Genomic DNA, 14,102 nt, shown 5'->3' with positions numbered 1-14,102 from the left:
TCAATCAGCCCGACGGCACAGAAACGCCGAGACTTAAACGTGTGAAAAATCAAAGAAACCAAGCGTGACAACAGTGAACTAAAGTGAAACAGTGATAAGGAAAACCGATAAAAACAGACAATGAAATCGACAAATTAAACATCGCACACAACAAAGACTGAAATAATGCAAACCTAAAAGCACACACAACATAAAAGTAAATAAGCGTATGTGGGCTCAAAGCCCTCATACCCACAACGTAACAATAGCGATAAAAATGATTTATGTGTTTCTATCTTAATTTTATTTAAAGGTTTTAGATTACTTGAGAAACTTGAAAATACAAAGCCTTTTAAAGAGATTGGAGCGAAGATGGAGCTGAGTGCGCTGAACTGTGGGGACGAACCCCAGTCCCCAAGGTGAGCTATGAGAAGAAAACGAATACGCAGCAATTATTATAGTACAAAGAGGCTTGTATCAGACATGCTGGTCATCGTATTGGTGCTACGTATTTGTTACCATTGGTTTTCGCTATACGTATTGGTGCATATATAAGTGCTATGGTATCCAATGTAATTGGAAACTTATAGGGAAGTTTAGTTTAATGACATTGCCTACGATGTAGACCATGGCAAACGAAGCCACGGTGTATAATGATTGGGATTCTCTACGCCATGGGACGCAAACAATAATATGTTTTAACATCTTCCAGAAGCGACAAGTTTTACGAATGCATGGTGAGAGCAATAACAGGAACAAGTTATCATCCAGTTGGAACAGCGAAGATAGGAGAACCTAGTGACGTCATGGCGGTGGTGGATCCCCGATTACGGTACTTAGATTTGGATGCAATGGGGCATGAAAGTGATTTAAATATCGTTACAGGGTTTATAAAGTGGAGGGTTGACGAGTAGCGGATGCTTCAGTAATGCCAAGTATTCCATCAGCAAACACACAAGCTGCGTGTTACATGATCGGGGAGAAAGCAGCTGATATGATCAAAGAAGATTGGAAGCTTTAAACTTTAAGTGCTTTTTACAAAATGTCATTGCTACACAAGGACAACCTTGCATCATTACCGTGAAGTTGGGTGTTTTTTGAAGCAATATACACTTTCTTACTCTATAATTGAATTAAACTTGTAAAATTTTAAAGTATGTTTGATTAAATTAATCGTTAATTAAACGCAATAACTATGCGGTTTTAATTTTGACCATTTAAAATTAACAAACTTAGGGTACAGTGGGAGAAGATGGGACATCTATACTCATTCTATTTTCTCGTCCCTTTTGGTAGTAAACAAAAAAATCAAAAAATTATAAAACCGTATCCCCACATATAGACCTTTGTTAATTGTTTAAAACACGATCAGGATTTTGGAATATTATGTGCTAAAGGTGTCCCATCTCCCCCCACCCTTCTATACATTAGGATTCGAGTTTAGTCTAAATGTAGGAGATATAGAGAATGCGAAAAAAAGAGTTGCAAATAACGACAACAAGGATAACTTTTCCACGAAAAATGTTCTACACGGCTATTACGTGCCCAATAACTATATTTAGCGTTCGTAAGGCAATTAAAATGGGGGAAGATAGGACACTTAAGCACATATTGCCAAATATTTCCAATATCAAAATAGATGACGTTTTTTGGGTAATACCACTAATTAGTACTATTATTCCTCTATTAATTGACACCAATTAAATAAAATATAATAAAACACACGAGGAGTTATTTAACTATCCGCACAACAAGTGAAATTTTCCAAATTCGAAAAAACACGGGATAAGATGGGACAGTTTAAATTCATTGTTAATTTTGATTAATAAATGTATTTATAAATAGGAATATACGTAAATAACACGAAATAATACTGTATGCTTTAAAAATTAGGTCTAAACATTCTTTTTTTGTCTTACTGCTATAGTGTTTAACATGTTACCTATACATTATATTATTGCATAACAATTGGTATTGTTTGAACGACAATGGGTAATGTTCGAACTTTAATGGATAAATATTGTATCCTACAAATCAGGGGCGGGCAACTTCTCCAGTCGGTGGGCCTGATATGGGAAAATAACATAATTGGCGGGCCGGATTCACGAATCGATACATTAATCGCAGATCCCGAAAAAAAACAGGGTAGGAGCACGCTGAGTAATATGCAAGAATAAAGCAGATGCGTCGTTAAATAAACACGTCTTGAACCTCAATGTCTCAGAAGTAACACTGCTGTATATTTACGATGTTTTCCCCAGCCAAACAGAATGTTTGTTACGTAATAGTAGGGATTCACACGTGGATTCATTGCATCATAATAGCGATTGTTTGACCTGGCAATTGATTACGACATAATAGCAATTTACACGTTGATTATTTAAGTCATAACAGCGGTTGTCCCCTTGAATATTTAACCTGCAAGTGCTTGAAAATAGGTTGGATATTTGCCTTACTTTCACGTATGTGCATTAAAGTACAGATAATTTGCAAAAAATACTTCGTACACGCGTAAAGTAATGCCTCGATTTAAAAACTTACTGACAGCAAGGATAGCATAGCATCTCATAGGGAAAATAATTTATTCAAAACATGTCTTCAGTTTTATTACATTTGAAATAATTTATAGAAATTCCCATCCGTTGCAACACACTTCCAACTAAAAATGCGTTAATCGCCAGCCTCACTTCCAAGATCTCAAACTTTATCGCGTCCGACGATCATACAGTATTGCCGCCAGGCGTTTCTGACGCCACACGGACGAAGTGCGTTCAGCTTGTATGCACAGGAAATAAAAACGGTTTGCTTTTCCCAATCAAGATTTATGCCAAATAACAAATATCTGCCGTTTATAACAACTTTAAAACCTAAATAAAAAGTCATTATACCTGGCGCAAATATAAACCGCTTTTCGGCAGAAAGTCGTAGTTAATATAGAATATAGTAGGGTGGGGGAAGATGGGACACCTTTTTATCCTATTTTCTCGTCACATTTGGTAGCAAACAAAGAAAATTCAAATAATCATAGAACTGTATCCTCACGACTCCCATATACCGTTGTTAATTGTTTAAAACACGATCTAAATATTTGGTTATTACGTTCTAAAGGTGTCCCATCTTTCCTCCACCCTACTATAATTATTTTTAATAAGGGTACCCTGGATTGTCACAAGTGAGGCGCCTATTGGCCACGGGCCACATTATCATGTAAGACCGAAAACTGTCTGCGGGCCGCTCAAAATCCCGCGGGCCGTAAGTTGCCCGTCCCTGCTACAAATGTATATGAACTTGTAATAACAGAAAATTGATTATAACTTTTGATAAAGTTTTTATTTTTGCTACAAATTGGGTATTACTACTTTGTTTTTGGCACAAGTCACTTCTCATAAATTATCACCAATGGCAAATGACCAAATTTCGAATATATTTTTAAAATATTATCTTTTTATTATACCAGTATCTTATAGTTGAAAACCCCCTGAGGTATAAATTACTAAATTAAAAGCAAATCTTTCAAAGTTTGGCAATGAAAACATACAAAACTACAATATGGGGGAAGATGGGACTCTAAATTGAAATATAATTACATTAGCAGTATTCTACAACTTGTAGTTAACCTACCGAGTTTAACAGGCTGTGCTAGTTTCTTTGCCATGTAAACGTCGTATATATAACGTTAAACCGAAGTTTTTTGTTGTTTTTATCTCAAATTAAAGTCATATTGACCCCTGCCTATTTTCTTTTATTTCTGTTTTTTATAATATTCTGTTTTCTATTTTACATATAATTTATAAACAGTAATCAGGGCGTTTTATAAAGTCGTGATAATACTGTCGAATAATTCTGTAACCTTATTTTCCTGATTATCATTAAATGGGGGTCCATAAAAAAAAATTAAAAAAGAGTCTCGTCTTAGAAAGTGCCCCACCTTCCCCCACCCTACTAAATCTATGTTACACTCGCGTCAAATACATTTGGTAAGAGCTGCTTGACGAGAGAGCCACCACTACGAGTAAACACAAGAGTAAATGTCTCGCGGCAGGTGAGACATTAGGTTTAGAAATGATTAATCAAGTACAAACTGTGTTCATTCATGTGTGCCACTAGACCGCTTATAAAGTACGGCAGTTATGTTGAAACACGTAGCAATAATTTGTGCTTGCGCTTATCTTCTGCCTTACTTTCTTCGATGGTATTACTCGATAACGATTGACCAGCCAGATGAGGAATATGACTTCATAATAGGTGAATGTGTTCGTGTGTTTATATTACAAGTTGCTATTTCTTGACTAACTTGAAGTTGCCGACATGCAATTAGAATTGCAATGTAGTTACATAGCCCACAATTACAAACTATATGTGTTTGGTTTTTTAAATAAACAAAGTTACTTTGCAGTCGGGGCTGGTACGGCAGGGAATGTGATCGCAAACCGATTAACAGAATCGCATAAAACCAAGTAAGACAATCCGTGTGTATATGAGCGACAATATGTATATATAGCTTATACTTGTAGAACTGTCGCGTTTCGTAGAGTTGTAGTAGAAGTACAGCTTAGTTGACAAATTAGGTTCGAAACGACGCAAATACAGTAAAGAAAGACAACAGCACTGGCACTTCGAAATGTCACAAAGAAATACAATAAGAACTGTGTTTGAATATATATGCGTGGAAGCAATTTTATATAACCTTACATCCATAAATTTGATCAGTAAAAATTAAAATATTCTAGAGTTTAAATTAGTTTCTGGTGACGTGCACATAACTTTGTTTGAAGACAAATTTACTTTCACAGAGTTCTCGTGCTTGAAGCAGGGGACAACGATGCGCCAAACTTATTTATTTCTGTTCCGCTTTTTGCTCCGTTCATGCAAAGATCGAAACAAGACTGGCAATATAGAACAGAGCCGCAAAAACATGGATGCCGTCTATTAAAAGATAACGTGAGTCTTAAAGGAAATTTTATAGTATGTGATACGTTTTGGTAGGCAATGCATGTTTTGATTCTATTTTATTGCATATTTTGTAGTATAAGACAGAAAATATGCCTAGAAAGAACGTTGTTAATTGTTAAAAACACGACTATAGGATATTGTATGCTAACGGAATCTATGTTGCCTCACAGTACTATATGTTAGTTGGTAAATTGACAGAAGTTCTTATGTGTTGTTTGCAACTATTTTGGTTACAGGTAAGCCTGTGGCCTCAAGGAAAAGTGGTCGGAGGTTCGAGTTGTTTAAATTACTTCTTATATACACGAGGTGCTAAAGACGACTTTGATTCGTGGGAAAAATCGGGAGCGACTGGCTGGAGTTATAAAGATGTGTTGCCGTACTTTAAGAAGTCTGAACAAGCTATGGATAAAAATATGACGGCAGATTTTCATGGCACCGATGGATATTTGAAGACTTCGTATCCTTATAGCTCTGAGTTGGGAAACATAATGTTGAAAGCTGGAGAGGAATTAGGTGTGTTTAAATTTATTACAACAACGCATCGTATTAATATCCAATTAGGCGAGTAACGTAATGACAAAATATGGTAAATCAATCAGAATTAAACGTTAAATTTGTATTTAACGTATGATTTTAAAGCCAATATTAATAAGATCTCTTTTTATGTATTTTAGTAAATTGCTGATGAAGTATATCACAGCTGTGTTCAATATTACTTGACGTTCCAGGGTATGACCACGACGACTACAATGGGAATGATATGATTGGTTCGCATTTGACTCAACAAACCATTTACAACGGACAACGAGTAACATCAGCATCAAGTTTCTTACGACCAGTTATAAAAGAAAGGTGAGATATAAAGTGCAATATATCGGTTTTGCATTAGTGAATTGCTTTACTAAATATATAAAAATCTTTATAAAAACCAACTGCAATATTATGTGAACCTTGATCCAAGTACTGATATGCTGAACGATTCGTGTTGTATTATAAATCACAAGTCATATAAATACGCGGCAAACTAAAATAAATCCAACTCATGGTTTACCAAATCGATATAGTTTCAATAGTAACTTACATCACGAGTCTTTCGATGAAATAGAATCTCATAAAACCAACAGCTTTATCCACCGCAACTCTATTGGTGAATGAGACTAACGGACGTTATAGGCAAGATCGTATTTTTCTCCCGTTTGGTAGTAAACAAAAAACATTCAAAGAATTCTAAAACCGTTAAAAGTGCTCCGTCTTTTCTCATCCCACTATATATGTTATAACTCACAGCCAACATGCTGTAACGATTGTCGTTGTCTCGGCCAGCGAGCATAAAACAAGTTGCATTCATTTATTTATAACCCAAGACGAGAACGTTTGCACATTGTCGGTCGTGCTCACGTGCGCCAGATAGTGTTCGAAGAGGGAGAGGACGGAAGAAAGCGAGCATCGGGAGTAATCTACGTCAGAGATGACGTAGAGGTGAAAGTTAGAGCAAGGAAGGAAGTTATAGTGAGCGGGGGTGCTGTGGGAAGTCCACAACTTCTCATGTTATCAGGGATTGGACCCAAACAACACCTCAGCGATATGGGGGTAGGTTTTGTTCGAAGATTTTTGGCATTGCCAATTAGCTTGTTTTAAGTTTAGAGGTTTTTGCAAATGTTGTACAGATTGTCTGGTAGCTATGTATTTTATGCCGGTTATGTCCTTTCGCGAGGCGCGCCACTGGATCTTAGATTTAGGTTAGAGTTGGCCCATACCCAAACTCCAAGGAAGCTGCCAAACACAACCGGGTGTTAAAGTCTACTGCTTTACTAAAGATAGCCGATTTCTTTACATGTACTGGTCTGTGGTAAAACGTTCGGCTATGCTTAATTATATTTTTTGCATTACAGATACCAATAGTTGCTGATCTCAAGGGTGTTGGCCAAAATTTAAGAGACCATGTTTATGCCCCTGTTCCCATACATTCACCTAATCTAACCGAGGGCATTGTAATTAACGACAACGCTGTAAGATTTGCGACTTTTTTAACACAACATATATAGTTTTTAGAGTATTTAATACTTTCAGCTTTTTACAACCGCGTTTCAATATCTGCTAAGAGGCACAGGCCCTTTAGGTCACGTTGGTGCGGACGCACAAGTACTAGAAAGGTCTTCGCATGCCAAAACTAGAAGGTATATCATAAACATAAACTATCTGGTTTTATTTTTAAAACTTTAACTGTTGATTCATCATATATATTCAGTCCAGATATACAACTTATCTTGATATCAGCGGAATGGACCATGGCCAACATGGAAATAAACCAGAACAACTTAAACTACAAACAAGAGGTAACCATGCCAATATATTTATGGAAGTGACATAACGCAGTTGTTAGCTACATACACTTATTTATGCATTTGTAAATTTTCCAGTCTTTTACATCCTTTCAACTTATAGTTTAAGAAAAGGTGTAAAAAAAGTGGTTACGAGGTATGTATAATGGAACGTCCTTCTTATAACAATTTTCGTAGCCCGCCACGCGAGGGATAAACGATCGTTTACATTTATTAAAGAATTCCTGTTTCAATAATAATATGTACAGAGTAGGGGAGAGACGCTTAAGAACATATTGCCCAATATTTCTAAGATAAAATGACATTTTTCTAAGATAAAATGCGAGTTTCAGGTTATACCACGAATTAGTATACTACAATTCTTAAAGGCGTGATAATAGTCTCGAATAATTCTGTAACAATATTTTCCTAATTATCATTAAATGAAGGTTCTTAAAAATAGAATTTAAAAAGTCTGAGAAAGACTCCTATCTTCCCCACTCTACTATATCTTAAAATTCGAACTATACATTCAGTACGTAGATCGCTTGCGTAAATGGGGAGAAGAACACGACACAAATATTCTCTCAAACTTCTTGATATCCAACGGACTGCTAAAACCTGCAAGTTCAGGTTACATAAAGCTTCGTTCCAGCAACTATTTAGATCACCCTGTTATCCAACCAAACTATTTGTCCAACCAGAAAGACGTGGAAATTATGATTGAAGGTATGTGGTATAATCATCATTGCTTTTATAAGCCTATTTTAGCACAGAGCGTGTTTAACTGCCGTGCTGGTAATTTATTTTCTTGGACGTTTTATTTTAAAGACGCCAGTGTATTTATAGCGATAAATATTGTTTATGTGTTTCTATCTTAAATTTTATTTCAAGGTTTTAGATTACTTGAGAAACTTGAAAATACAAAGCCTTTTAAAGAGATTGGAGCGAAGATGGAGCTGAGTGCGCTGAACTGCGGTGGAGACGAAACCCTAAGGTGAGGTATGAGATGTAAGTAAGAGTGGTCACATCATGAGCTACGAACATGGCAGCATTGGTTTTGAAGTGGGGGGGGGGGCAAAGACCGAGGTGCTCGAAAATTACCGATATAATAGAAATTGGGGAGTAAATGTTTGGAATATACACCAATGGCTGTATTTCAAAGGGGGAAAGAAAATTTGTTTCACAGAAGCGACAAGTTTTACAAATGCGCGGCTAGATCATTAGGTGGAACGGGTTATCATCCAGTTGGAACAGCGAAGATAGGAGCACCTAGTGACGTCATGGCGGTGGTGGATCCCCGATTACGGTAAAGATTTCGGCTTTATGGATAATGTGTACTATTTCATGCTGTAAAAGGGTAAAAGGCGATACTTGTGCCGCGCTAAACCTCACGCATTGCCTCGAGGCTCCAATCGTATAGAATATTACAGGCTTGTGTAGGGAGTCTTTTATGTATATTGTAAACATACCAAATGCGCCTAAAATACAGAGAATTCAAATGTTACAGAGTTTATAAAGTGGGTGGGTTGCGAGTGGCGGATGCTTCAGTAATGCCAAGTATTCCATCAGCAAATACACAAGCTGCGTGTTACATGATCGGGGAGAAAGCAGCCGATATGATCAAGGAAGACTGGGGAATTTAAAACATCAATTGCTTTTTATGTATGATCAATCACGGCCTACTAGAGATATCTCTAGTAAGCTTTTTTTTTCTCGGAATCTAATAAAGCACTATATCGTAACTGAAACGTGAGATGCATAAATGAATAAACAAAAGCCTCTTATTTATCCGAGCATGTCGTTAACATGAGGCCGTGTTTTTATACAGATCGTTCTTGCTTATTTTATACAGATCATTCTTGAGCATCGGATTCTTTCTTGTTGGCTAAAATGTAAACACCTTGATATAAGGCACTTGTATAAAGTTTTAATTCATTTTTTTATAATAATACGAAAAAATGCTCTGCAAAGCTAAATTATATTCTGAACTGGTGAGGTCCTGTATGGCGAGAAAAAAACAACTTTATATCAAGCCTATATTGCCAAGGTTAAGTTGGAAAGCGTGTAAGCGTTAAACTTAGTTTCCAAAGGCAAACAAAGGCGTTCGATGAATGAGTTACTAATTTATTTATACACCGGCGGCAAATACTCTGCACTCTACAGCTTTAATAAACTATAACAGCAGCTGGATATCGCTCGTAGCAGCAGCAATGTTGAAGCACGTAGCAATAATTTGTGCATGCGCTTATCTTCTGCCTTACTTTCTTCGATGGTATTACTCGATAACGATTGACCAGCCAGACGAAGAATACGATTTCATAATAGGTGAGTGATATGACAAATTAATGTATGTGTTGTTTGTTTGTTAATAACATTCCATTTATGTCAGTTTTCACAAACATGCCTTTTCAGTACCTACTACAGTTTTGTGCTAATGATTATGTTCTTCATTATCGTACAGGGCGAGAATATTCAAATATTGTAGGTTGAGATATTTTATCGTCTCATTTGATAGTAAACAAAGAATGTTTACAAAACTATATATTATCCTCACTAATTACATGAGCGTTGTTAATTCTAAATACACGATGTGGAAATATGGAATAATATACGCTAAACGTATATCCATGTCAATCCATGGTACGATTACACTAATTTATAACTTGTCTCAATGTACTAAAGTGAAGCCGTCTGTGTTGGTGTTGTTGTATTTACAGTTAGGCCTATAATCTCCGGAAAAATACGTAGTAACCTACCTTAACTTTACAGTTGGTGCCGGAACGGCTGGTAACGTGATTGCAAACAGGCTTACGGAACGACCAAACATAAAGTGAGTGTATTAGAATTTGAAACAAGATATTTTGGCTTGGGGCTATATAGTGGGCTGGAGTAAAATGTTTTTAAGATAAAGTATTTACAAAATCATTTAAACATATTCTCACGATTCTAAAAGTGGGTTGTGATACGAAAAGCATGATGAAGAAATATTGGATAATATACTGTCATGTTGTCCCCACAGTACTATATGGCAGGTTAAACATAAAGCGATCATTTCTAACTTCCAATTACAAATAATATACACTCTAACTGTGTTTATACGCAGAATACTTTTGTTAGAAGCTGGCGACAACGATGCACCGAATATTTACATATCGGTACCAATGTTGGCACCGTACGTGCAAGGAACAGACGCTGACTGGATGTACAGAACCGAACCACAGAAACATGGATGCAAATTATTGGAAAACAATGTGAGTGATCGTTATAATGCGGCATATTGTATCTTTTATGCACACTACACTTCAGAGTTAATGTGGCTTAAACCATGGCCTAAATCTCAGGTCCCGTGGCGTGCCACGCAGTTGGACCTCTTATTATCGTTGGTATTACCATTGTGCTGTACCACTGCCTTTGCTATTTTAGTATAGTTTGAGGTACCTCAGTACCCGGGGCGCCAATATATATTTATTAGTAACATGGTCTCATTTTCACCACGTAACGTTCAAAAGATAAGCTTCTGGCCTCGCGGTAAAGTTCTGGGAGGTTCAAGCTCTATGCATTATATGTGGTATGTTCGAGGTGGTAAAAACGACTTTGATTCGTGGGAAAAATCGGGAGCGACTGGCTGGAGTTATAAAGATGTGTTGCCGTACTTTAAGAAGTCTGAACAAGCTATGCATACAAATATGACAGAAGATTTTCATGGCACCGATGGATACTTAAAGACTTCGTATCCTTATAACTCTGAGTTGGCAAATCTTTTCGTTAAAGCTGGAGAAGAATTAGGTAACTGGGATTACAATTATAGGTTTAAAGCTTTACATTTTGTATGTTCGGGTCTTTTTCGTTTCCCAATTTTGCCGCATACAACGAAAGAAAATCAACGTAACAGGAATGAAGTTTTAAACCACTTTTACACTGTAATCGATTAATGCGAAAATTATTGGTAAAACGATCACAAATACCAAGTATACTTGTAGGTTACGACCACACTGACTACAACGGTGAACGAATGCTCGGCTTTCATTTAGCTCAGCAAACTTTATACAAAGGCAGAAGACAAAGTTCGGCCACAAGTTTCTTACATTCCGTCATAAAAGAAAGGTAAACGTCTTAATTTAAATCGTTTTTCTTTGTTTCTTTTGCTTCATAATACGTAACCGAATTCTGGTGTCACCCACAAAGTTACATATAGTAGAGTGGGGGAAGATGGGACAACTTACCATTCTTTTTTTTCCATTTGGTAGTAAACAAAGAACAATCAAAGAATTAAAACCGCAACCTTCCGACCCCCATAGAGCGCTGTTAATTGTTTAAAACGATTAGGATATTTGAATGTTATGTGCTAAAGGTGTCCCGTCTTCTCCCACCCTACTGTATATGTAATAGCTCGTAGGCAGGGACGAGGTATATGAAAGAGAATACCCATGCTGTTACGACGGTCGTTGTCTCGCCCAGCGAGCATAAAAATGGGTGGAATTAATTTATTTATCATACCAGGCGAAATCGTTTACACATTGTCGGTCGTGCTCACGTGCGCCAGATAGTGTTCGAAGAGGGGGAAGACGGAAGAAAGCGAGCATCGGGAGTAATCTACGTCAGAGATGACGTAGAGGTGAAAGTTAGAGCAAGGAAGGAAGTTATAGTGAGCGGGGGTGCTGTGGGAAGTCCACAACTTCTTATGTTATCAGGGATTGGACCCAAACAACATCTCAAAGATATGGGGGTATAAGGATTACAATACAAGATATTTTATAATTCTAACTGAAAGCGTTACAGATTCCATTGGTAGCTGATCTACCAGGTGTCGGACAAAATATGCAGGACCATGTTCAAGTACCAGCGACTTTTCGAGCTGAAACAGAAGGACTGACTATGGGTGACAAAACGGTAATATGAAATATATTGAGAACAATCTTATAACATATATATATATATATATATATATATATGGGTTGTAATGTTTTTATTCGAGTTTGAAACTACTACCCCTCAGAATTATTAGAAAGCAAACTATGTTTCAGTTTTTAAGCTCGGTACTTGAATATGTTATTGGCAGTACAGGACCGTTGGGCCATACTGGTGCCGATGCTCAAGCCTTGGTAAGGTCAACGATGGCTGAAACAGCAAGGTAAAGTAGTGTGGAAGTAGCCTATTGGTTGGGTCATCTGAGCATTTTTAACCTATTTTCCATGGATTGGCTGTTAATGCAAAATATGACATCTTGTACACCCGTGCTACGTGGGGATTACCATAATGCTCTACCATGCTTTTCCCCTTCTGCATATTTATCTTTGAGTTTCTCATACAGCCCTGACATTCAATTGGTGCTACTATCTGCAGAATGGACAAGGTCAAACATGAAGCTTTTCAAGAATGTGTTAAATCTAAAGCAAGAGGTAAACTTTAGCTACATTTATTTACCTAAACAGTCAGGTATATTTAATTTAATGTTCTCTTTCTTTTAGTTCGCTGATAGATTGGAGAAATTGGCTGACAAACGCAATACCAATACTTTCAGCAACTTCCTAGTGTACAGTTGTTTATTAAGACCTGCCAGTGTAGGTTACATAAAGCTTCGTTCCAGCAACTATTTAGATCACCCTGTTATTCAACCAAACTATTTGTCCAACCAAAAAGACGTGGATGTTTTAATTGAAGGTAAGTGGGCCTATGGTTTGGATTCAATCGCATGAAACACCAACAACCGGGGTGTGTCGCCTATATGATCAATGCAAAAGTTAGTACATTTAACACAGTGCAGTTTTAGATCAAATGAAGCCGTAGTTTTAATTGACTGTTTACACAAAACAAGAATTTAGAACAGCCGTCATAACGTTCGTCAAATTCCAGTGACAATCTCAGGATAAACAGTTTCATTTCGATGGGTTTGTTTGTAAAAACTATTCTTTAGGTTTTAGATTGATTGAAGACCTTGAAAAAACGGATCAGTTCAAGAAGATTGGAGCTAAGATGGATTTAAGCGCATTAGGCTGTGGCAATGAAACAAGGTTGCCCCGGTAAGCTGCATTTGAATATTTCGAATAAAGGTTACTTATAAGGTTGGCATTGCAGGAGCGACCAGTTTTACGAATGTATGTCTCGCTCTCTCACGATGACCATATTTCATCCAATTGGAACAGCAAAGATTGGTTCGCTCAGTGACGTCATGGCGGTTGTGGATCCGCGTTTAAGGTAGGTTGGCGTTGTATAAACAACGATCAGGTCTTAGTTTAAGTTGTGAGATAGAGTACTACCTCAACTAGCAATTTTCAAAGGGTCCAAATGTGAGATAAACTACTACCTCAAATAGCAATTGTCAAAGGTATATTGTACAATATTGTGGGTCTAGGCATATTTTGTAGAAATTAACATACTGCACTCAATGCAGACAAAAAAATAACTGATATAATTCTGTTACAGAGCTTATAAAGTGGAGGGTTTACGAGTGGCGGATGCTTCAGTAATGCCAAGTATTCCATCAGCAAACACGCAAGCTGCGTGTTACATGATCGGGGAGAAAGCAGCTGATATGATCAAGGAAGACTGGGGAATTTAGGCATAACTTATTTCATTGCTTGCGCTTTTTAAGTAATCTGGAAATAAACAATATTCAAAACAAATATAGTCTTGCCCTTCTCTAACCGTGTAACTTCTTGGCCTGCTTCAGTAAAATATATCATTTTTGTTCAATTCTTTTTCTAACTCTTTGGACAACAGTCTCTCTAATTCTAGTACAAGATGGCACCTATCCACTAAGATTTCCTGATTAAAAAGTAAAGTAGTTTTATTAAGATATTGTTTTTTTTTAATAAAATATGCTCAGAGGATGGCGTGTGGAATCAT

The 14,102-nt window shown here is 36.9% G+C and overlaps 3 protein-coding genes across 4 annotated transcripts; all 3 read left to right on the top strand.

Annotated features, from left to right (window-relative positions):
- The first annotated feature begins 18 nt into the window (after positions 1 to 18).
- Positions 19 to 1,967, top strand: LOC149729430 (choline dehydrogenase, mitochondrial-like). Of its 2 annotated transcripts, XM_089887030.1 has the most exons (3): positions 35 to 398; positions 692 to 811; positions 865 to 1,961. In XM_089887030.1, exons 1-3 carry the CDS (start codon positions 352 to 354, stop codon positions 884 to 886), a joined length of 189 nt encoding a protein of 62 aa, XP_089743156.1. In that variant the 5' UTR covers positions 35 to 351; the 3' UTR covers positions 887 to 1,961. The 2 variants fall into 2 exon arrangements, with proteins under 2 accessions (XP_089743155.1, XP_089743156.1); XM_089887029.1 differs by having other exon boundaries at positions 19 to 398; positions 692 to 1,967.
- Positions 1,968 to 3,938: 1,971 nt separating this feature from the next.
- LOC149729429 (glucose dehydrogenase [FAD, quinone]-like) lies at positions 3,939 to 9,236 on the top strand. Its single transcript, XM_089887010.1, has 13 exons — positions 3,939 to 4,224; positions 4,376 to 4,436; positions 4,773 to 4,920; positions 5,169 to 5,445; positions 5,661 to 5,784; positions 6,297 to 6,522; positions 6,825 to 6,941; positions 7,003 to 7,109; positions 7,181 to 7,268; positions 7,790 to 7,982; positions 8,148 to 8,250; positions 8,443 to 8,562; positions 8,764 to 9,236. The coding sequence occupies exons 1-13, from the start codon at positions 4,110 to 4,112 to the stop codon at positions 8,897 to 8,899; spliced, it is 1,815 nt and encodes a 604-aa protein (XP_089743136.1). The 5' UTR covers positions 3,939 to 4,109; the 3' UTR covers positions 8,900 to 9,236.
- Positions 9,237 to 9,385: 149 nt separating this feature from the next.
- LOC149729428 (glucose dehydrogenase [FAD, quinone]-like) lies at positions 9,386 to 14,086 on the top strand. Its single transcript, XM_089887011.1, has 13 exons — positions 9,386 to 9,581; positions 10,026 to 10,086; positions 10,360 to 10,507; positions 10,766 to 11,042; positions 11,237 to 11,360; positions 11,757 to 11,982; positions 12,036 to 12,146; positions 12,281 to 12,387; positions 12,568 to 12,655; positions 12,725 to 12,917; positions 13,171 to 13,276; positions 13,332 to 13,451; positions 13,680 to 14,086. Exons 1-13 carry the CDS (start codon positions 9,467 to 9,469, stop codon positions 13,813 to 13,815), a joined length of 1,812 nt encoding a protein of 603 aa, XP_089743137.1. The 5' UTR covers positions 9,386 to 9,466; the 3' UTR covers positions 13,816 to 14,086.
- The last annotated feature ends 16 nt before the right edge of the window (positions 14,087 to 14,102 follow it).

The sequence above is a fragment of the Ciona robusta genome, chromosome 10, assembly GCF_009617815.1.
Source record: "Ciona robusta chromosome 10, ASM961781v2".
NCBI lineage: Eukaryota > Metazoa > Chordata > Ascidiacea > Phlebobranchia > Cionidae > Ciona > Ciona robusta.
This window is presented reverse-complemented; position numbering and strand designations above follow the sequence as displayed.